Raw genomic sequence first — 25277 nt, 5'->3', positions numbered from 1 at the left:
CTTCTTAGAAATAAAAGAAACATCTGACCTAAATAGAAGGAATCAGGAAGTGGGTGGAAGTTGGTATTGCAATACTTTTCCTACATGAACATCTACTGTTATGGTGAGTTCTCAAGCAACTGTGTGTTTTATATGCATCACTGGAGCAGTACAACTCCTGATACATGTGAAAGACTCTTAAAACTGTCACAGGAATGGGAGGGGGGATCATGATGGTCACTTGCTTCAGGCAGAATATTCACAGGAGTCCTAGGAGGACACCCACTCTGAATCCTGATCTGCCTCACAGTTGTACATCCTACTTTTAATCCTTTAAAAAGGTACAGAGTGAAGATACAGTGGCCACCTCACAAATTCTTTAGGTCAAAACATACCTTTTAAAAGCCTTAAAAAAGGCAGCTCTAATGCAGCTTGCTCTATCATGCTCGCAGAGAGTCTTGCTTTTCTTCTTGTAAGACTATACAGTTAACCAGCCACTTGAAGAAGGTTTGGCTGGATACTATCTTACCCTATGTTATGGCCACAAAATGGTTTGTCTACCTTATGAATTTGGACATGTCCAAATAATCCCTCAGTTATCTGTGCACGTGCAAAATATACAGAATCTTTTCCCCCAAGTTTTGGGGTTTGGGAATATACACTGGGAGCTGAACAGTTTGGTTGAAGCAGTTTTTACACTATTTTGGGCATAAATGTAGTATTTGTTCTTAGGCTCACCCTGTCCCTGCAAAAGATTGTAAAGGACTCCCTACACATCAGGGCTTGCAATTTGTAAATCTTTCTGGCTGATGTGATAACCACCAAAAAAATGGTCTTCCATGAGAAAATATGTAAGCAGTAGTGACAATGACAACTCTGACAGAACAAGGTTAACTTCCCCAGAAAAAAATGAGATGTCAAGGTGTGTGTGTGTGTGTGTGTGTGTGTGTGTGTGTGCGCGCACTATCTTTGTTGGATGGAGCCAGACACACTTGCTGAGAAACACAAGCAGAAAAGGCAGCTGCATGAATGTGACAGAGAGGTAAGGACAGTCATAGGTTCATAGGTTGGTACTAGGCTATCGGCCCTAGGGCCTATACAAGCCTAGCCATAATTCCCTGGCTATTTTGTCTCACAGTATTTACTTCCCTGGACCCCTGCCTAGCAGGGTGACTGACATGATCCCCGGTCCCATCCAATCATCAAGGTTCCTTTTGAAGAGGGGCCAAACAGGCACTCTGCTTGACATGTATGGGCAGTCTATTCCAGAGTCTGGGGAGTCTCTGGGTCAGGAACCTATTCCTTCAGCATGTTTTGTTCACTGTGATGACAAGGTTTAGATCCCTGAAGTGTGTGGCTCTGAGGGATTGTAGCATGTCCAACAGCTCTGGGTTTGACATGGCCTTGTATGTTAAGCAGAGATCGCCTCTGAATAGACGATATGCAACAGAGTTTTAGTGGAGTTTTTTCAGACGGTCAGCATAGGGCATCTGCTTTAGGTCTGTGATCCTTTTAGTGAGGTATTTCTACGGCCTTTCCAGTTATTGCAGATGTCTTGAAAGCTACATGCCAAATGGGGCGTTGTATTCTATAATGGGTCTAATGAGGGATGAGTACAGTGGGACAATGACCTTCTTTTTTCTGGCTGAAACGCTCTTAGTGATGAGGTGTGCCACATAGGATTTCCTGACTGTTGTGGCGATGTGGTTATCGAAAGTGAGACCACAGTCCACCTGTGTCCCTAAGTCTCTTATCACATTTTCGGTGTTTAGTGTACTGCCACCCATGTGGTAATTCACGGGTACATGTTTTTTCCCAAAGGGGATAACTATACATTTCTTGGCATTGAGCTTGAGCTCATGGCTCTGGCACCAAGCATCTGTTTCTGTAAGGCCCTTTTGTAGAATATCCACATAATTTGGGGATTCAATAATGATGTGGATATTCTACCACAGGGCCTTACAGAAACAGGTGCTTGGTGCCAGATCCATGGGGTCAAGCTCAATGCCAAGAAATGTATGTTTATCCTGTCTTGCTGGAAAGACCCTGACAGGCAAGACAGGACAAGCAGCATTCTCTGCTTCTAATGGGACACTATTCCTCTTAGTACATCAAATGCGAAAATACCCCCTTAACCAGTTTTATCAGACATGACTTCCTTGTATGGTTCCCTTGTTACTTTTTATATAGTCAGCATATGCTACAAAAAAGGCACCTGTGTGGAATATGAGTCAAATCTTCAGTCATCAGCCTAAGTCCCTTTACAATAAGGTGGACCAGAGTTCTAGAATTTTGAGTGAACAAGTCTACCCTCTGAAACAAATAAGGCAGATCCTTGGTCATCAACTCTGTCTGGGCCAGTACAACATTATGAGTATCACATGCTGGCTTTTCCTTGTCGACCTTCAACACATGTGGCATCAGAGATTTTGGGGAAAAGACAAAGGAAGCTGTTCCATTAGGGGAACAAAAGGTATCTAACCTCACAGCTCCAATTTACAGGATTCTGAGCACCCTGCTCAGATCATCTGCAATGCTGCTGCACTATGGTAGTATATACACTTCTCTGCTTTCCAGGTTGGCTGGACCACTAACTCCCATATCTGCATTACCAGTATGCATAAAGAATACAGTCTTGCACCTCCTTGATTATGTACTACACTGTGGTACTGTCCATGGTGAGCAGGAGGACTTCCACACCTTTTCCACCTGGGTCTGAATGAATTTACAGCCAGAAATACTACCAGTGTCACATTTCGAAGGCTATCCAATTTGCTTTGTGAAAGAGACCAAGGTCCCTGAATTAAGTCCCAGAATAAGTTCCCCAGGCAAAGTCTGAGGTATCAGTTGTCAAGGAATGATTCAGACTGAGCCGGGAAAAATGCCAGCATTTGTGCCTACGAAGCTTTTCTGCCCAGCAAACTCTTTCTGGAAACAAGGCAACACTGAGAGACATCTTGTCCAAGGACTGCAGAGGATGATTCCAGTTAAGACTTCAGAAGCCACAGGATTTTCTCATAAGCAATCTAGCTAGGGGAACCACAAGATGCTTGCAAGCTTGACTTTACAGGGGCACACAGGAGATGGCAGAAGCATCAGATGCAATTAGCAGGTACTGGAAATTAGCTTCTCTGAGTGAAACACTACCAACCCTGTGAGAGACTGTTAGGGCTGTTCTTTTTCTCTCTCTAGCATCCTTTCTGAGACTCCTATCTACCAAGGCTTTTTTATGACAGTGCTCTTTTTTGTGTGCCTTTTCAAAGGAAAGGCCTTCTGCTTGGATTTCTACATCACGACTTCAAATTTCTTCTGCGTCAACCATGCTCTAAGCAAGACCTCCCTGCGTCTTTGCGTTTTCTTGTAAAACTTGCAAACATCTGGCAGTCAATTGAAAGACCCATCTTCAAGATGAAAAGGCCACTAGAAATAACCTTTCCAAGAGATTTGTCTTTCTGATTACGAGAGTTTCTCAAGCCTGCAACAGGCATACCCTAGGACCCATATGTTGTTTCCAAGACAAAACTTGACTTACAAAAAAAAAATGCATATTTTGAACAGAGGTTTAGAAATAGAGCTAGTTCTCAATGTAACAACTTATCTTTTTGAAGCTTCTTCACAAGAAAACCTCTGTAGTACAGGAATGAAAACAAGCAATCCTGCACTCTCTCAATAGTGTACATGCCTGAAGCACAAACAAAGAAATAAAGATAGGATAGGGCCAATATCCTGTTTTACCTGAAAAGCAGACTCTCATCCACATGCAAAGAGAAGAGCTTGGCCTATGTCCTTGGAGCACTGGGAATTAGGTCAGTGTAGCAGATCTCATGCTATACCCGATTATCATGTCAGGAATTCTAATGCAACAGTGATCCTACAAAAAAATATTAACACATTCAAACTCTAAGAGGAGCAAGCCTGTGATTTTGTACAAAAAAACCTGGATAGAAAGAGGAACTGAATTTTCTCTTTCTTTGTGTGCATGTGGAATCATACAAATAACTCCAGAGTTACATAGGGATGCTGGGGAATAACCGCATTATAGTTTGCAAGTAAGGTTTTTCAGCTTGCATTTTTAAAGCATTGAAGTTTCAATGCATCACTACAGGAATTCTTAAATCAGTCACAGCAGAACTTTCACTCACAAATAATGGATAAATTAATCTTCATTTAGTTAAAATATAAAACTTCATATTCCTTCTACACATTTCCATAGTCTCCAAAATGGCATTTCTGCTTTTTTATTTTCTCCAAGTCTTTTGGGTTTCTAATACCCAAGTCAGGGTATGATTAAAGTTTATGAAATTAGTATCGTTTCAATCTTTGATGATAGCCAAAATTGTTTTTTGCAGCACCCGCAAAGTGCCCAGAACTGACGACTCCTGCAATTCTTAATGAGTTACAAGTATTGGTAGCATATCTAAATACAACTGTAAATTCTTGGTTATAAGAACTATTGTTCCTACTACTGCAGTTGGAACTGTCTGTGTATCTTTCTTCCACATTGCTCTCATTTGTGCCTGCAAATCTTGACATTTTATGACTCTGTTTTTCTGTATGAGAGACACTGTAATCACTAGGTGTAACAATTTCAGTAATCAATGCTATTTTTGTCTTTGATAAAGTGGTGTATAATGTTTGCAACTGGGAGTGTGTCAGTATGGTTTGTGATGTAAAATGCTTGCAAATAGGATTAGGTCAGAGTGGTTTGCTTCCATTTATATTAATATATGATTGCCTATGTTATACGTGATGGTTTAATAAAAAATGATACTTGTTTAAAAAGGGCGGGGGGGGGGTCAGGAAATGAATAATGTATGTAATGCTGCTTAGATTATATGATATATAGCAATATATGTGAAGCATAATGTTTAAAAACAAACTTGTTAGGACAATATGATTACTTTTATAAAAATATAAATTTGTCTATAAAGGTGTTAAAAAAAAAAAAAAAAAAACAGAGCAGCAAATAGCTCAGCCTAGTAGTCAAAGACTGAACCTCCTCTAAAATACTACTTTTGTCTTTTTTTAATGAACTACTGGATATGGTTTTCTCACACTTATTTTTAATGGTCGCTGTAATGTAATTGAACAATGTAGGCTATATCTCATACATCTGTAAGCCCTCCTTTATCCATGAATGTGGAAAACTATAAAATGATTTTTTGTACTCTATCCATGCCATACTTGAACATTTTTTCAATGTTCCATCATGTCTTTATTTAGCAAAAAATTCTCCTTTTTTTCCATATGACTTTCTTTTATTAGTCTTTTGCCTATAGCCATGATTGCATTTTCTTCTAAGTAACTACAAACTCTTGTCTGCATCAATTTGTCCGAAGGCAAGTTAATGGTCTATAGTTTTATGATGGCTTACAGGTTCACTCCTATGGAGGAGCGTTGTGTTTCCTGGTGTTAGCCAGGTCGGTGTCTGTTCAGATTGCACACAAATAGTTCTTACTCAAGGCTAAATTTTTGAGTAAAGATGTTAATACTTTTAACCAGAAGTTATGTACTGCATCTGGGCCTAGAGTTGCCCAGTTAGGATCTTTTCTTAATTTTGTTTCAGTTTCTCTAACCGTTACTTCATCCCATATCATATCCTGTACATTTGAAGTCCTTATGGTTTCTTTTAATTTTTCTATCCATTCAGCATCTTTGTTATGTTCAACAGGGTCTCCAAAAATATTTCTCCAAAATGTGTATTTCTTCTTTTTGGTGGTGTTTCTACTCCTTTTGCTGTTTCGGAGTTCTCTATAAAACTTTCTTGGGTTGTCAATTCATTGCTTATTTTGTATTTGTCCTTTATATTTATCTGCATATCTTCTAAGTTTTTCTGCCTGTGCTACCTTTAATTTATTATTTGCAATAGAGTATGATAGATCCTGGTCTGTTCTGACAGTGTGTGTTGCTTTTATCACATCTAATTTAATATGTTTGCTCTTCTACATTCTAACAGTGACACTTCTTGCCTTAATTGTGTTACAATTTTCTGTTTGATGCTTCCATGATGGCACTGTATTTCTTCCCTTCCTTTCCCTTATAACTCTATTTTTGTTGTAAGATTATCTGTTATTAAGTTGCACAGTAATATATCCTACTTACTTCTGTTATATCACATGAATTTCTACTAATAGTCTTGTGTTCATCTGTTTTATCAGACTTCTAAATCTTTGGGTTTTATTTACTTTCTGTAAACTACTTCTTACTTTGATCTTAATATGTCCAGTCACCTCTATTAAATCAAGCAACTATTTCCGTAGATCGTTTTCTAATAAACTAAGGGCACATTTTTTGCTGCTTCCTGTGGGCATTCTACAGGAAGTTCCAAAACATCTTCCTGTGACATATCCTCTTCAACTGCATCCTGCATCATCTGTTGCTCTTTCATATATGGGAACTCACTGTTCCATCACTCCACAATACTGACAGCTTTAGAGTTGCCACTGTTTCCTGTTACTTCACTTGCTGTGCACCTCCAACTGAACTTTTGTACTGGTTTCCTACTGAAGGCAGTATCTAGAGTATCATCATGTGGTAAGTGATCAGAGGCTTTCCGTTGCACCTATTTCTCCTTAATTTGGGGACTCACTGTTCCATTATGCTGTAAAATTACCTGAGTTTCTGCCCAGTGTACAATGTCACACTGTACAGTTGTACACACAAAAGACATTCCACAGAAAAAAATAACTTTAATTTTTCATTTTGAGTGTGGACCAACTTAACAGTTTATGCTGCCTTGATATTTCAAGAAATAAACTTCAGCTTTGAATATTAAGCTCTCTTATGTTGTTTTATCCACACAGTTTTGTTATACACAGGGCTGAAAAAAATAAATAAAATGAAACAAAGCTTGGCAGAATGACTAGTTTATTATATAAAAGTGTGTTCCCATTTGAGAGGTCCATGACTTACAAGAAGGAGTTTCTGAACTCCTCCTTTCTGAGATGACAACCTCAGTCAAGCCACCCAGTGCTTTCACATACACTGGGACAATGGCCACAGGCTTAGGTTAAGGGCAATCAGAACTGAGTCTAGACTGAAGACTGGATGAAAATTTCTCCAATAACTAGTCCAAACGGAAGGACTAGAATTTGGACAGGTGAATTAAATAGTTGAGGGCTCTATGCCCTAAGATGGCAGAGAATTGTACTATCTTGTTACATCTGTCCAAAGTTTTACATTCCTTATTTCAAACTGACGTTTTTGCTGCTTATGTTATTTTACTTTTGAATCTGTCATGAACCAGATGAATGTAGTCTACGGGCTCTGGTTTACCAATGCTGTAATATACATGCACCTCCCTGGTTATTACTGACATTCCTCCGTAATAACATCTGCATAGTGTAACTTTACACACTTTTCTACAACCCCCCAACAATTATACAAGGTATTTGTTTACCTATGCCTCCTTGTGTAGCCTATAGAGGTATGCTACAGCAATGAATATTTGAATTACGAGCTGTACAATTTCATTTTCTAAATGCAGTAACATACCTTCAATGTAATATGCGCGTGTTTGTATCGCACGCTACTACATTCTCTCAAGCTTCAGCTGATTTGTTATGTAGTCCACCCTGTAATAATCTTGGCATTAAAGAGGCTGTGTCATTCTTACCTAATCTCCTGACACAGACAGAATCCTTGAAACAAGCAATCTTCTATAAATGTTCTAACTTGTTTAGCTGACGCTCACTCATAAAACCCGCTATGGCGTTCCTCTAAATGGTACTCATGGTTCATAGCTAGCTGTGCAACCTCATGTAGAACAATGATTGTACTGTAAACAGCTATACTGTTACACTGTAAGATAGTTATGTACTTAGTAGTTATTATAATCTGCTCTGTTACTGTACAAGTTGTACATATATTATTCAGAACTTGGTTTCAACTTTTAAGCTGTTTGCCACTGCATACTCTCTGCTGGGCCTACAACTGTTATTTTGTTTTTGTTATACTGTCTTAAATATTGATTCTGCCTCACTGAAACAAATAATAATTTTACTGACAATGTCACTGAATTATTTCCTGCTAGGTCCACAACTGTTAGATGACTATTTTAAATATTGTTTTTGTTGTCCAATGCAATTGTGCTGATCATCCTCACTGAACTACTGTGTAGATATTGATTTTTGTGCTATTTGATGTCTCTCCCACTGCTTTCTGCTATACTTTTCACTTCTCATTTCGTATACTATATACTTACCTGTCACTTAACTTACGTACTTACACATCGCCACATCCCAATACCTGCTTTTCCTATTTTCCTTCCTCTTCCTAATCCTTATTTTCTCAGGTTACCTGACCCCAGCTAACAAGACATCAAGTGAAATTCCCACCAAAGTACTACTGAAGCTTCTTGTTATCCTTACCATTAAGTTTGCAAGTCCTCTCTTTTTTTAAGCTAAAGTACGTGCACCCATTTATTTTTCTGCCTATACCTGCCTGTGTACAATTGCCTGCACATCACCGCACCAAGCTCCTAGGTCTGCTTTCCTTCCCTTATCCCTGCTGGCCCTACTCTATGGCTTCTCTACTGCATATATTGCCTAACCACATTGTAAACACCCACCTTTCCTTTCACTCAACTGTTGCTGACACTACTTACCTTCTCCTTTTATTTTCTCAGTCACACAGTACAACTTTCCTATAACTTCTTTTCCACTAGCTAATCTGTCTAGTTTCCAATCCCTTTAAAGTCTGCAATAGGTCACTGCCTCTTAGATTTTTAGCTGCCTCCACTCAGTTTCACCGATTGTTTCTATTGCAATCCCACACTTTCAGGTGTGGGCCTGCTATCCTCAGGCTCACTCCTCTCCCTAACCCTACCCCTTTTCCCACCCAACCCTGAATATTCTAAATTTATACTCTAACCTGCTTGTAAAGCCCCTCCCCTCAATCCAATTATTAAACTACTATAAATTCCCACCCTACTCTATCTCCCCCAACCTACTTTCTCTTCATCTCCTATCTCTCTCACCTCCATCTGCCTTGAAACTCTACAGCTCCAATCCACTTCCCACTCTCCATCTCTGCCTTACCTCTTTTTTTATCTCTTTCCTTCCTTTCCATAAAATACTCATTTTTTTTCTCCACTACCTACTGCTCCTCCTTACACCTTCACAACTCTCCTACAAAACTCTCCATACATTAAATTCCTCCACTCTCCTCATTGCAATTACACACTCACATACAAGTACGTCATAGGTCCATAGGTAGGTACTAAGCTATTGACCCTAGGGCCTATATAAGCCTAGCCAAAAGGTACCCTGGCTTTCGCCACCCAAGAAAATAATTTTCCTGTGCCACTGTCGAGCAGAGCCACAGAAGTGATCCCCGGGGTGAATTTACTATCTCCCATCCAATCATCAAGATTTTTCTTGAAGAGTGCTAATGAAGAGCTTTGTTTGATATAGATAGGTAGTTTGTTCCAGAGTTTGGGAAGTCTCTGGAACAGGAATCTATCCCTCTAGCATGTTCTGTTCATTGTGGTGACAAGGTTTAGGTCCCTAGAGCGTGTAGCTTGGAGGGATTGGGATTTCTTTAAGTGGAGCATGTCCAAAAGCTCTGGCTTTGACATAGCTGTGTGTGTTACGCAGAGATTGCCTCTGAGTAGGCAAATATGCGACGGAGTAAAGCTGCAGTTTTTTGAGACGGTCTGCGTAGGGCATCTGAGGCCAGTAATCCTCTTTGTGAGGTATTTCTGCAGCCTTTCCAGTTGTTGCAGATGTCTTGTGAGGTACAAACCAAAAGGGGCATTGTACTCTATAATGGGTCTAATGAGTGACGAGTAGAGGGGAACAATGACCTGTTTTTTCCTGGATGAGAAACCTTTTGTGATGAGGTGTGCCATGTAGAAGGATTTCCTGACTACTGTAGCGATATGATTATCAAAGGAGAGACTACTGTCCATCTGTGTCCCAAGGTCTCTTATCACACTTTTGGTGTTAAGTAGACTACCGCCTATGTGGTAGTTCATGGGTACAGAGCTTCTACCAAAAGGGATGACACTGAGCTTGAGGCCATGGCTTTGACACCAGGCATTTGTCTCAGCAAGGCCCTTTTGCAGGATGTCCACATCTTTTGGAGTTTTGATTATGGCTCCTAGCTTGCAGTTATCTGCGAACTTCGTTAGCCAAAGACCTTCTGTGTTAGCCTGTTCTTCAGGGAAGTAGATACCAAACAGGAGAGGACCCAGGACTGAACCCTGTGGTACTCCACTTATCACTGGTCTGAAGTTGGATTTGGTGTTTGCTATTTTCACAGTGTGGGTTTTGTCAGTGAGCTTAGTTGGCAACCCATTTTGTGACATAGGGATTTATACCTAGTTTAATGAGTTTATCTATAATTCCAGAGTGGTGGATGGTGTTGAAAGCCTTAGCGAGATCTAGATAGGCTGTGTGAACCACCTTACCTTCATCTACGGCTTTGGTGACCACTTCAAAGAAGTCTATCAGGTTTAGGAGACATGATCTGCCTTTTACACACCCGAACTGGGTGGGGTCCAGAGTTTGGAGTTTACCAATGTCATTGTTTATAAGTTCCATGATGATACTTCCATAGCCTTGCAGACCAGGCTCGTCAGGCTAATGGGTGGTAGTTTCTGGGGTCCGTGGTGGCTCTCCCTTTGTGGAGTGGGCTAACCGTCGCTATGCGCCATTCAGTAGGCACAAAGCCTGAGGTGAGGCTGTGATTGAACATGGTACTTAGGTGGGGTGCCAGTTCATTCTGTAGTTCATGTAGAACGCAGCCTGGGATGCTGTCAGGTCCCATGGATGCTGTGTTCTTGGCTTTGGAGAGTGTTTTTTTTACCTGTGCAGCCGTGATTACAGGAACTTTGCATTCTTCCAGTATAGAGGATGGGCCCTTTAGGGGATGAGAGGGGGGTGGGGTAAAGTTAGCACTAAACCTATCTGCCAGGATGTTGGCAATATCAGTTGGTTCTGTATATTTAGTGCCATTGTGCTGTAACTCAGAGCAGATCTTAGTGTTGCCATTGAGATTCCTGACATAGCTGTAGAATACTTTGTGGTTATCTTTAGAGTCAGTGGCGATTTTGTTTTTGTAACTAGCTTTGGAGAATTTTATGAGGGATCTCAGCTTCTTACTGAGGCTGACCAGGGAGTCCCTCCAATCATGGGATTTTACTCTTTTTTGCAACAGTTTCTTTCTTCTTCTGTAAAGTTTGTTTATGGCAGGGGACCACCAGATTGGCTTCCTTTTTTTGTTTTTGTAACTAGCTTTGGAGGATTTTATGAGGGATCTCAGCTTCTTACTGAGGCTGACCAGGGAGTCCCTCCAATCATGGAATTTTACTCTTTTTTGCAACAGTTTCTTTCTTCTTCTGTAGAGCTTGTTTATGGCAGGGGACCACCAGATTGGCTTCCTTTTTTGGAGGATAGCATCTTGGTTCTGTTAGGGATTGCACAATCCATGCACTCATGTAAGTGCTTATAAAGTGCATTTGTGTAGGCATCAGCAGTCATACCTTTATTGTCCGTCAACATGGGTGTCGTGAAGTTTGCCACTTCTGTCTTAAGAAGCGTGAAGCTGGCTTTGGAGAAATTTTTTATGGTGGTTTCCCTAATGGGGGGTGGGGGAAGGATGTGGATGTCTAGGGTATGCTGAGCAACTAGCCTGGAGGTGTGGATATCCTTAATGAATATGGACACGCCTCCGCCTTTAGTGTTTTGGTCCAGGCTAGGTGGCCGAAAGGTGTGGTATGACTTATAGCCTGGTAATGCAGGGGTACTCTCTGGAGCCTTGAACCAGGTCTCTGTCATTGCACAGATGTCGATGGTCTCCATTTTAAGGAGTGCCTCGAGTGAGTGCATTTTGAGATTAGACTTCTAGCACTGAGTAGCAATACCCTCAGATTTTGCTTGCTTATACCTGCTACGGTGGTGAATTTGCCATTTCAGCCTTGCCTAAAAAAGGCACTATAGGAGTGGCTAGAGCCTTAGCCAGTATCCAGAATCCCAGGGGCGAAAGGTGCAGGCCATCTCTGGCAAAGCATTGTGGTTTGTCGATCATGTCATCCCAGGCAGACAGATACTGGATCCCCCTTAGAATGACACCAGAAGCTTAGCCAATTGTTGAAGTCAATCATTTTGTCCTTGTACTGTGGTATCATTACATGGACAATGGCAGAGTCATATTTGTACTTGTTGTGGAGTGACCTGAGTGCATGCATTATGTGGTGGATCCTGGCACCTTACAGGCAGCTAACAGTAACTTTCTCCTTGTTTAGCCTGGTGAGTGGAATATCAGTGTGCCTGACTATAGAGTCACCTATGACTATAGTGCTGGGTACATTATTATGCCTTATGGGCTGTGGTTGAGTGGCACACTGAGTTTGTGGGTTGTGTTTGGGGGTGAAGGTTGCTTGCTTCTGCTTTGAAGGTCCCTGCTGCTTGAGCAGGTTTTTACTGAGAGCCTCCGCAAATGTAGGTGTGTGTTTTGTGTTTCTATATGTGTGTTTTGGTGGTGTAGGTTTTGAGGAACTATGTGACGAGTGTGGTGCAAGTGTTTACCTTTTCTTGTTGACTGTCTAGTCCAGTCTTGGGTGAAAAGAGCTTTGCTTCCAGTTTGGCTATATAAGTGCATCTCTCACAGGTTGTAGTGTTGGGTGGTAGGAGGAGAGGGTTGTCTGTGTACATGAGGCAATTGCTGCATTGCCCCAAGATGCCCAGATTCATCAGGTAGACAGGAGAAAACACCGGGAGATGACCCTTAGACATGCCTGGATAGGTGCTTATTTGTTAAGTACTAGAAACTGTTTTCCTCTAGACAAGTAAGGAAAGTTGAATGCTGTAGTAATTTGTAGCTTATTTAGTGCTTACAGCGAGTTCTGAACAAGTACTGAGCTCAAAGAAACAGACTTGAGTGCTGAAACTACAAAACTGGCTAGTTCTAAGAAACAAAATTAAGCTAGAAGGCTTCCCTCCAACACAGAAAGGTTTGGGGGCTCAGAAGCCCACAAACAGTCCCGGACACAGCATATCTGTATCCGGACTAGGAAAGCCAGGAAACAAGAATATATATATATATATATATATATATATATATATATATATATATTTTTTTTTTTTTTTAAGTGGAAAGAGAGAAAGGAGGAGCAGAAACTAAGTGGACTGGCCTTCTCAAATGTTCTCCCTGTATTAGGCAGAATGAGGTAGTAACACTAGACTGGGAGGAGTGTCCCACATCAAATTTACAGTAGGGGCGGGGAACTGCAAAACCACCAACTATAAGAACAGCATACAAATAGGGGGGGAAGGTAAGAAACAAACTGCAGAAATGTTTCTCACAGCAGAAAAGCAGCAGTGAGCCTCTAAATGAAAGTTTTAAACAGATAAAAGAGCATCTAGAGAAAGCTTTTAACTGCAAACAAGTTATATGACACTCTCCTTGACAGGAGATCAGAATCAAACAACCCAAACAGATGCTTAATAAAAGTGGACAATTTCCAGTTAATACCTCACACACAGTGAAACTAGCTAGAAAAGTATGCAATAGTCAAAGTACTATAAATAACTCGAAAAAATAAGCAAAAAAAAAACAGGATACTTAATGTTATATATTATGGATCCGAGTTTGCTCAGTGTCCTTCCTTCGATTAGCTCAGTATGAAATGGCAGAAACACTCACAAACTTAACTTCTTAGGTAACAGAAAGTTGAAACCTGAGACAACTTTAAAAAAAGCTCAAATAAACCAAGAACCAATCATGCTAGTGTATTTCATCTTAACTTCCCTTCTCTTTCTCCTATCTGGTCTATCATCTTATCAATCTAACCTAGTTTACCCTCCACTATCACGCACTCATTCCCAAGAAGCTTTCTCCTACTGTAAAACCCTGTACTTCCCTATTTCTTCCTCGCTCTACTTCTGTTTCTCTAAACCTAATTTACTTCCTATAACACTCCTACCAGATAGTGGCATCCACCCAAATCCCAGGCCATGCTCCTCCTCCAACTCTACAACCTCCGCCTCTCCTACTTGGCACAGTTTTCCCCCCTCTCCAACTAAACACATATCAAGCTATTCCATAAACCTACAAAGTCTCCCAAACAAAATCACAGCACTACATAATTTGGGTAGCCCACCATTCACCCCACATCTTAACTGTCTCAGAAACCTGGCTCAAACCTCGTATCACAAACTCAATTTTAATCCCCATCTACAACATCGTCAGACAAGACAGACTTTCAAAAAAGGGGGGCAGTGTTGCTATCATGTACTCTGAACAGCTTAACCTCTCCCCTTTCCCTCTACCCCCCCAGAACTTCTCCCCAGCAGAACGTATCTTTCTCAACTGTCACCTTAAACCACACAAGAAATTCGCAACAGCAGCTATCTATATACCTCTTGGTAACAATATTCCTGTTCTTGAACCTATTTGATCCTGGATCTCGCAAAATATTCCCTTAGAGACTATCTTACTAGGTGACATCAATATAGACTGGAATAAACACTCCCACTCCCCTAGCATCAATATAAACCTTTTTGGCTTCAGTCAACTTATTTCTACTCCCACTTGAATCAATAAAAGCTCCAGCTCCATTTTTGATTGGATTTTAACTTTCAACCCTAATCCGTACCAGAACCGCAGCACTTTATCAGACTCCCTAAGCGATCACCTCCCCATCTCCATATTAAGAAAACTTCACTAACCTCAAAAACCCACCTTTATAGAGACTGCTGTAACCTGATCAGTTTTAACACTGAAACCTTCAACAACCAGCTCTCTCTGGTCAATTGGTCTCTCCTGTTAAACTTTCCTCTAGATGATGTTGTTCTTGAGTTTAACACTATATTCCTAAACATTCTAAACACCCTAGCACCCATCAGAAAAAGTTAAGATCAAATCAAATCCTGCACCATGGTTCTCTAAAGATGCCCCTTCCCACCATGAAACTTAGAGACACTACCTGGAAACAATGGAAAAAGTCAAAATCTTCTTTCCTCCTTAAATTCAAAGAATTAAGAAACCTTGCAAAAAAACCCTCACTATCCAAAACAAGAAGAAAATTCTACCAAGAAGCTCAATCTACTCAAACCTCTAACACTAAAAAATGTTGGTATACCATGAACAATATACTTCATCCTGAGAAACCTTCCACCCCCAACCCCTTTCCCAATAAATCACCTCTTAAAAAAGCCACCCAACTAAACTACTTCATAGCCTCTATTTGCAAACCAACTCCCCCCAACAACAACCAACCACAACCCCCTACCCCCTCCACCAACTGCCCCCACTCATCCTTCGCTCTGAAACCTGTTTCCACTGCCTATATAAAATCCTGTTTGCCGAAACTTAAACCCTACTTTCCTTCCTTCAACAATCGACCCCTCCCCCAATTTCTCAAACTTGCAGCCAGTTCTATAACATATCCCATCTCAATCCTCATCAACAGCTCCATTAAAGAATCATCTGTCCCAGATATTTGGAAATCCTTTTACACTATTGTACTTCATAAAGGTGGTAACTCCACAGACACTTCTAATTTCCAACCTATAGCCATCATCTCCCCTCTATCAAAAATTCTATAGAAATGTATTCACAGACAACTTCTTAAATATCTGCTCCACGAAAATCTCCCCACCCTCTCCCAACATGGACTTAGGCACCACCATAGCACATCTACTACCCTTCAGTCCTTCACTCAAACTATAGCAGAGGCAAGAGATGATAATAAACTGGTATCATGCCTTTTCCTTGACCTCTCCAAGGCATTCAACACCATCTCCCACCCTAAACCTTTTACTACACTAACTGAACTTAACCTCTCTGCATTAACTACCCTCTGATTCTATAGTTATCTTACAAATAGCCAGCAGTCTGTTAGATGGCAGACCTCCTGCTCACCTTTCCTACATATTCAAACAGGTGTACCCCAAGGATCCATCCTAGGTCCCCCTCTCTCTAATATCTTTACTAATAATCTCCACTCCGCCTGCTGCTGCTCTTCTCTTATCCTGTATGCTGATGATTCTAATCTTATTACCCTCTCTGACAATCTTACCGACCTTCGCTCCCTCACCCAAACTTTTTTCAGTACCATTGAACACTGGTTAATCAACAACCAGCGCATCCTTAATCCAAAGAAAACTAAGCTTCTTTCTTTTTCTTCCGAAATATATGTCCAACCTTAAAACTTCCTTCAGTCTCCCTTCCCTACACAACGTTATCATTCATGCTGACTCCCATATCAAACTTCCATGACAACTGATGAACAACTTAAATCTGACCTTCATATCCAATAATACACCAAAAAGACCAATCAAAAACTTGGTTTACTGTACAGAAACAAAAATTCTTATCCATCTCTTCTAGAACTTTAATAGCTCAAGCCTACCACCTCCCATGTCTACTTTATGCTTCCCCTATATTTACCAACCTCCAAGTAAGTTTATCAACCAAACATTCAACAAACCTACAACCACATACCAAGATTCACCTGTGATTTCCTTTACAAATCCCACCATTGCCTCGTCCATAACCAACTACAATGGCTGGAATTCCCTCAACTACTCAACTTTCTCAGGTACTGATAACACACTCTCAGCTGTATAGACCCACCAAATGTCCCTCCCTGCCTACACTCCTATCCCCACACAAACCCTCACAATCCCTTCGTAGTACTGACCAACTGCTACTTTACACCTATAGGCCTAACAAAATAATAGGCAGATTACTTTATAAATGCTCTTTATCCTGAGTCTAGAACAAACTCCCAGCCAACATACGTTCAATTCAATCCTCATTTCATTTTAAAAGAGAAATGAAGAACTACCTTGCCAACTTCTCCCTCCTGTACCTGTCACCACACAACCTAACAATCTCAGCCAGCTGTCAGACCATAACAATTTCTCCTTTACTTACATAATATAATCTTTTTCATACACTAGTACCATAGACCCTCAGCTCTGCCACTGAGCAACATACTGAGCAACACTATACCTGCAAATCGTTTTCCTCTTCCTTACCAACTACACTCCCCTTCCTCCTCCTATACTCTGCTCCCCTAACTCTCCTTCCCACCCCTCTACTTCCTACCCTTCTTTTTATTACTCCTATTTCTCTCCCTCTCTACCAACTTCGGTTTAGTGATTAAAGCTTTTTTCATGTTGCCCCAGTGGCAAATCTTCTAATTTACTACAGAGCTCAACTCCTCCAATTACGAGATTTTGTTTATGCTGATTATTTTGCATTGTTTATGTTGTTTTCTCCACTATCACGATTGCATATTGGCTCTGTATACAGATTCACTTTACTTGTCATGTAAACTTTGTTATTGTTATTATTGTTTATTGTATTGATACTTTTTTGTTGTGGAGCTTTTCTCCTTGGGTCTCCACCAAAAATGGGCCAACAGCCCAGTGGACGAACCCCATCAACAAAAGACAAATAAATAAATCTGTTAGCAAGACAGCAAAATATAGTGGTTTCTGTGTCCTATGCTGATCTGAAGAGATCAAGTAAGAGATGGCCCAGAGAGTGTCACTCCAATCAGTCAAAGGTTTGTCAAGGTCATCCACTTTCTTGGAAACCATAGTAGGAGCTCAGTCTGGCTGCATATGCAACCTTAATAACTGGCAGTAAAGAAGTACCGAAGGCTCATCCTTTCCCAGATACACATTCAGAAGTGTATGAACTAAAGGAATGAAATACATCTCAGCTCATAGAGCACAGTAAGAGTCTCAGTGCTTCCCCAAAGAATATAGCATTGGGGAGACTTGTGGGGTATGTAGGATTCTGCACCCTTACCCATCCCTATGACAGTGGCCTTTTGGTCCCCAGAGATTTCACAGATGCATTGGCAGGACAGTGTCTCCAAACCCTCACCAAATCGAGGCGCAGACTCATCTAAAGAATTACAACTTGCAAGGGGTTCAGTGTTTAACATAAGCATGCTGGATGTCGCACAACAAGGATCCATTGCTCAGCAATATCGCTGCTTACAGAGGCATGGGGAACACAATAAGCTAGTACTGGCCTCAGCACTGCTTTCAGGTCACATTCCCTAAAGATGCATTCTGACACCAATGTCTCACATTTTTCCCACCATATTTCAAATCACCTTTTTAAAATTTAGGCCTTGAGCCATGGTACAGGAAAGACCTGGAAATGCCCCAAAGTGAATGTCATAAGACCCTGCTAAGCCCAAAGAAAACACTAAGAGCTGAGTCCTGAATCTCCAGTGCCTCCAATCCATAGCCAGGTAACTTTATACAGACTCCCTGAGATCACAGCGACCCGCAATGAGCTCCACCATAATAGTCCTGGGGATTGATGGTGCTTGCACTCCAGAATACAACTGTGAAGAGAAAGACTGGTGCGAGCTCAATCTCTTGCCATTCACAGGTGAGCTAAGCAACTTGCCAGTACTGGAGCAGCACTTTAGAAATGGACTCACTTCCACAAGGTCTAGAGCATGACCTATAGCTTTGAGATTCAATTATTATAATCCACCAGTTAAGACTCAAGGCTGAGCATAGAACTAACATGTCAAACAACAAAAGAGGAGAGTCCAACTACCACTATCCTCCTGACAGTAAGGTGTGTCAGAAGTGTCTGTCTTCAGTATCTGTGAGCATCATGACTGAACAACTGGTATATATGGCAGCACTTCATATCATGCCCCTTCTCAAGGCTGAAAAGCAATGGCAGTGCAAGCCTAAGCTGGAAATATGATGGCTTCAGAGAAGTTTACCTGATTTGCTTCTAGGCATTCACAGCTTCAAGATCTGAATTGGTGAAATTGCAGAAAGGAACTAACAGACTCATGGGCCACATGAATTTAAGCAATAAGTATGGGATGATGATTACCAAAGAAAGGAGCAAAAAAGAAATATAGAAAAATGAAATGTGCAAGGAAATGCTGCAGAGCATACTGTGCATTTACTCCTACACACAGACACACACACAAATACACAAGTATAAGTATTCAGTCTGCATCAACCCATTTAATCTAATTCAGGGTCACTGTTGGGGGGCAAAGCCCACCCCAGCCCTCAATAAGGCAGTCAAACAAATCCTAAACAGGGTGCAAAACGCACACCTATTGGTGATATGAAGAATCTCCAAGTCACCCACATACAACTTTAAAATGTGGGAAGAAACTAGGCGAGAACCCACATAACACATGGAGGACGTGCAAACTGCACAAAAGACATCTTAGTCAAGAACCAAAGAGAAAAGCCAATGGTTGCAAGGCAGTAATGCTAACTGTTGCACTACTCTGCCACCCTTATGTATAACGAACACTATTCAGCAAACCTAACTGAACAATCGCATATTCTATAGCGTATGTAGTTATACTTTTATACATAAAAACAAAACAGATTTAGGATTTCTTAAAAGACTAACTTACATCTATACATCTGTAAAGCTTGGAAAGACAAACGAGGGTTCTCCTCACTGTAGGGTACCACATTCCATGAAGATCAGCCGGTGAAATGGTAGTTTGTGTTTTAGAAGTGAGAGATTCAGAAGAGCCTGCAATAAAGGAATGATATTGAAGCAATGGTTAATTCATTAAGACAATGGAACAAACAATTTTCAATATCAAGTGATGACATGCACTGTAGTGAAGTACTGTAAACAAAATAACAGGACAGCAAAAGTAAGAGGCAGAAAGCAGTGTATATTAAGCACTGTAAAACACCACAAAACTTTGCAGCAATGCATTTGTAGCACCATAAAAAGAAATTATGTACTCACCATAATGTTCCATGTTTGTAGTCCATAATCTCACCTTCATTCTTGATGGTTGGGTTTGGAACCGAGCATCGGTTCCGACTTGGCCTAATACTAAAGCTCGAGAGCTTTCACTGGCTCGAGGCTATACCCTATCCCATGATGCCTGGCGACAGTTACCCAGATCTTGTTTGCAAATACTAATCACTTGAACTTATCTAACCACAAAAGGTAAAGATAAAAAACCTTAGCCCATGTCTCATGACGCAAGAAGGGAATCAGAGAACTTTATGACCAATTCCAGAAATTCCTCTCAATCCTCCTGGTAGGGGGAAAGAGGGGGGGGGATGCAAGAATGAAGGCAAGATTATGGGCAACAAACATGGAATGTTATGGTGAGTACATAACTTCTTTATGTTATGTTGTCCTATGTTGCCTTCATTCTTGATGGTTGGGACAGTGTCCCCAGCATCATTTTCTCGGGTGCCTCAATGGAATAAACTCTTCAGAAAAGTGGAACCAAAGGAAGCCCTGTTCCGGCAGGCCACATCTACTTTGTAATGATTGATAAAGGTATGAGGATTGACCCATGTGGCTGCTGCACAAATTGAATCTAAAGGTAGTCTGGCTTGGAAAGTGGGGGAAGTCAACATAGCTCTAGTCGAATGGCCTCAAATTTTACCTGGCAGTTGCTTATGTTGAGAGCTATATGCATAAGTAATGGTGTCTGAAAGCCATTTAGATAAAGTGACTCTTGAAACTGGCACCTCTCTTTTCTAGTCTCTAAGAATGAGATAAATAATTGTTCAGATTTTTCTGAACTCCTTTGTCCTATGTAAATAGAAGCATAACTGCCTATGGACATCCAATTGGTGAAGCTTATATTCTGCCTTGCTCCCATAGTTTGGAAAGAGGACAGGTAGGTCAATGGATTGATTCAAGTTGGACTTATTACATACTTTGGGCAGAAAAGAAGGATTTGTTCTAAGAGAGACCCTGTCTTTGTGAAAAACTAAATATGGAGGACGAAGACAGATCTTGTAGTTCTGAAACCCTCCTAGCCAAAGTAATGGCCGTCAAAAAGATTGCCTTCCATGTTAGGAACTTTATGGACAAGAGGAAGCTGGCTCAAATGGAGGGAGAATTAAAGTAGTCAGAAAGGCTTTGCATAATCTGTGAGACATTATTTTTGATTCCATGTCTCCTATGTGATCGATATGGCAGTTAATTGTACTCGTATAGTAGCTGCAGCTGCGCCTTGACTGAAAATCTCTGCTAAAAACTCTAGTAGAATTGTAGTCACAGGGGCTGTGAAGGGGTCTATGTCATACTTGGAAGCACAACAAGAAAACCTTTTCCATTTTCTAGCATACAGTTTGCTAGTTGTAGTCTTATGAGATGAAACTAGAATGTGTCGCACTGCCGGGGATATGTCCGGAAGCCTGGCTAAAATGGGAAGTGGAGAAACCAAGCTGTCAGCTTGAGGGTTTGGATGGAGAGATGGAGTGTTCCTGAATGATGGGTCACAAGATCTGGAACCTGGTCCAGAATCCAAGGCTCCTCCTGGAGATGGGGCCATAGGAAAGGGAACCAGATTTGCCAAGGAGTGATGAGAATTAGTTTGCGACTCAACGATTTGGCTATCTGTAGAACTTTGGGTATTAATGGAAATGGGGGAAGTGCGTAAGGATGTCCCAGGGGCCATTAGCGAACAAGCGCATCATTTGGTGACTCCCCCAGAAGAGGAATTAGGGCAAGGTAGCTGCTGCATTTGGAGTTCATGGACGTGACAAAGAGGTCACATCAGAGCTGGCCCCACTTGCAAAAAACTCAGTTTGCAATTTCCTGTTTCAGGGACCACTCACGAGGCATAAGAATTGCCCAGCTTAGTTTGTCCGCTGTCACATTGGATTTCCCAAGAATGTGCACTGCAGTTAGAAAACATTGAAAAGAAATTGCCCATTGCCACACTCTTTGAGCCTCTTGACACAGAGTGTAGGATCTGGTTCCACCTTCTTTGTGGACATACTGTCTGCCTGTATCACAATCATACCTGTTGGAAGAGAGCTCTGGAATGCTTGCATCGCCAGAAGCACCGCTCTTATCTCTAGGACATTGATGTGCAAGCTGTATTCGTGTTCCTGCCAAGTTCCTTGGACAGTCTGTCCCAGATAATGTCCCCCCACCCTATCTGGATAGTGTCAGTGGTCACTATAGCTACTGGATGGGGGAGAAGAAATGGTCTGTCTATCGTTACCTGCATGGACTGAAGCCACCATCATAGGTCCTTCTTGCAGGTGTCCATAATAAGGATCTTGTGTGACATGGGTAGCTCCTGCATGGACCATTGAGCAAAGTGTAGCCACTGTAACACTATCATGTATAGATGTGCTAGTGGAGCGTTATCGCAGCTAACATTGAACCCAGAACCTTGAGAACAAACTTTGCCTGCACTTTCCTCCTCATGAGCAATACTGATATCTGATGGCGTAGCATTTGTACCCTTTCATGAGGCAGTCTTGCTACCATGTCTTTTGTGTTTAAGTCTGCCCCATGATGGTAATATGCTGTGAAGGCAACAAGGCAGATTTTTTGAAATTTATGGTAATACATAGTTCTGAGCAGAGATGAATGGTGGTGTCTCTTACCTTGGTCAGCAGATGCTCGTTGGTGGCGGTCAGAAGCCAGTCTAAGTACAGATACACCCGGAATCCTAGATGCCTCAGGTGAGCCGTGACTAATGCCATGCATTTGGTAAACACTCTGGGGGCTGTAGTGAGAACACAGGGCAGAGCTCTGAATTGGTAAGGACTAGCTCCCAGCTGGAAGCATAGATATTTCCTGGATTGCCTATCCATCTTTATATGGCAGTAAGCATCCTGAAGATCTATTGAGCATATCCAATTGTCTTGTCCCAGAAAGGGGAGCATAGACTGAAGTGTCCGGAACTTTGCTTTTTTTACAGACATGTTCAGCTTGCTGAGATCCAAGATTGGTCTCCTGTGCCCTGTCTTCTCTGGAATTAAAAAGAAACTTGAGTAAGTCCTGGATCCGATTTGGTCTGTGGGGATTTCCTGGATGACTCTTTTTCTAGCAACCTTTGGATTTCTAGGGTTGCTTGATCCCTTTCACTGGGTGGGATGTCTGGGACTGATCTTGATGGAGGGGGTGGAGAAGAGAAGGGTATGTTGTATCCCCTGGATATCATCGGCTGTACCCATCTGTCTTGAGTGACACTGAGCCAGGCTTTTGGGTACAGTGATAAATCTGCCCGACTGCCTCCAGAGGTGGACAGGCAGGCCTCCTTTCAGGTCAGCTGGAAGGGCCTGCCAGAGAAAGTACAGTTGTGTACATGTACCATAAATGTAGATGTTCGAGTGTATTCACTGTTGCAGTCATCACATTTGGGTTATCCCTGCCAGGGTAGCCCTCAGTCGGCCCGAATAGCAGAAGCTTAGTATTTCTGCGTCGGTTGCTGTCACTTCAGGACTGAGGTCAGGTAGTCAGTAGTATACAGTAAGGCAGCTGACGCCATTACATTCGTTTTTCTTGCCCTGTCAGGAGCCCCCAAGTGGGAGTCAGGAAATGGTGGAAAAACCCCACCAATAGAAAGTAAATACCAACAATTCTTTGTAATAAGAGAGAGAGAGAAAAAGGGGGATGGAGGGTGGGAAACCAGGATTGCAACAGTGAATACACTCAAACATCTGCATTTATGTAAGTGTTAACAACTATACTATGTTCTTCGTGTTTCACTGTTGCAGTGATCACATTTAGGTTGATTCCCAAAGCTGAGGAAAAGGGTGGAGGCAGTCGAGGACTGGGGGCTGGCTAGGATGCCCTGCAAGGCTGCAGTGGCAAAGCCTGCCCTGGATTTGGAAAAGATAGGTAGGTGGTAATGTTTGGTGAAGGTATGAACAGATGTCCATGTTGCAGCCTCTTGTGGGGACTCCTCTGAGGAAAGCTGTAGAGGTGGAGGTTGCTCTGGTAGAGTGAGTTCTTACCCCCTTACAGGGAAGTTTCCCATGTTGCTTGTAGCAGAAATGGATGCAGTGTGCTATCCATTTGGAAATGGTTTGTTTGGATATGGCTTTGCCCTCTGCTCCTGCAGCAAAGCTGACTAACAACTGATCAGTCTTTCAGAATGATTTAGTCCTGTCTAGATAGAATCTGAGCTGTATGTGCACAACTAGAGAGTGCAGTATTCTTTCCCCCTTGTTTTGTGGGTTAGGGAAAAAGGTGGGCATATGAATGGATTGGGGCTCTACAGCCATTAGTGCTTGTAGCTCGGATACTCTTCTTGCTGAAGTCATGGCCAGAAGCAAGGCTGTCTTCCATGAGAGAAACTTTAATTCTGCTGAAGCTGTTGGTTCAAAGGGGGGGGGGGTTGTATTTCTCTAACACAAAGTTTAGGTCCCAAGCTGGGGTAGGTAACTCTTCTGGGTGGCCTCAAGTTGCTAGTCCCTTTGAGGAACTGTTTGATGAGAGGGTGTGAGAAAAGAGGTTGCTCAGTGCTGAAATGAGCAGAGATAGCACAGGCATGAATTTTATAAAAAGAAAATGATAGACCACTGTGTAGTAGGTCAGCTAGGTAATCCAGGATGACAGGTAGGGAGGGCTGTGCTGCATCGGCTCCCTTAGACTGTATCCAGGTGCAGAACCTTTTCCATTTGTCAGCATAAGACTTTCTAGTGCTAGGGCGTCTAGCCTCACGTATAACATCTAAAACCTGTTTACTGAGATTGGAAGCTTGTGCAGTGGTCAAGGAATAAGCCAGGCTGCCAAATTGGGGGTCTGCAATTGGGGATGCATGAATTCTCCTTCTCTCTGGGTCAGGAATGTTTGGATCTGAGGGAGATGCCATGGTGGCAGGAGGGGACAGGCTGCGCAGCAGTGGGTACCAGTGCTGGCATGGCCAGTCTGGGGCAATAAGGAATGCCCTTGGTTTTTCCTCCTTTATTTTGAGCAGTACCCTGGTAATGAGAGGTAGTGGGGAAAATGCACAGACTGAGAGTTTGACCCACTGGAAAGATAGAGCATCCACTTTCCAGGCCCTGCAGTGAGGCTCCCTGGTGCAGAACATGCTGAGCTGATGGTTGGAGTGGGAAGCAAAGAGGTCTACCTTCGGAGTGCCCCATTTCTGAGTTATACGGGTGAAGGTTCTTTGCTTTAGCTGCCACGCATGTGGGTCCAGAAAATTTCTGATTAAGTTGTCTGCCAGAGAGTTTAGAGAGCCTGGCAGGAATTGTGCTAACAGGTGTAGTTGCATGGCTGAGGCTGTGTGCCAAATGGTCATGGCGAGCCTGCATAGTGAGTAGGAGTGAGTCCCTCCCTGCTTGTTGATATACCACATCACTGTGGTGGTGTCTGTTTTGATCAGTAGAGCCCCTGGGGAGAGAAGGGGTCTGAAAGCTGTCAATGCGTGCTGGACAGCTAACATCTCTTTTTGGTTGATGTGCAGATGTATTTGATGTGGGCTTCATTGGCCCTGTATGCACCTGCCGTTCAAGTGTGCACCCCAGGCATAGTCTGATGCATCTGTGGTGAGGGTCTGGACAGCGTGGGGTGGTGAGAAGGGTAGTCCCTTGTTGTGGTAG

At 42.1% G+C, this 25277-nt stretch overlaps 1 protein-coding gene across 1 annotated transcript in view; it reads right to left on the bottom strand.

Annotated features, from left to right (window-relative positions):
• Positions 1 to 25277, bottom strand: part of COG3 (component of oligomeric golgi complex 3) — a 1722808-nt gene that overhangs the window by 603312 nt on the left and 1094219 nt on the right. Inside the window, exon 14 of the mRNA XM_044072049.1 lies at positions 19355 to 19479. Coding sequence (XP_043927984.1) covers positions 19355 to 19479 — 125 coding nt within the window. The remainder of the gene's footprint in view (positions 1 to 19354; positions 19480 to 25277) is intronic.

The sequence above is a fragment of the Protopterus annectens genome, chromosome 5.part0, assembly GCF_019279795.1.
Source record: "Protopterus annectens isolate FY-2018-M chromosome 5.part0, PAN1.0, whole genome shotgun sequence".
In the NCBI taxonomy this organism is placed as follows: domain Eukaryota; kingdom Metazoa; phylum Chordata; order Ceratodontiformes; family Protopteridae; genus Protopterus; species Protopterus annectens.
The sequence above is the reverse complement of the archived record's forward strand: the minus strand, read 5'-3'. Positions and strand labels throughout refer to the sequence as shown.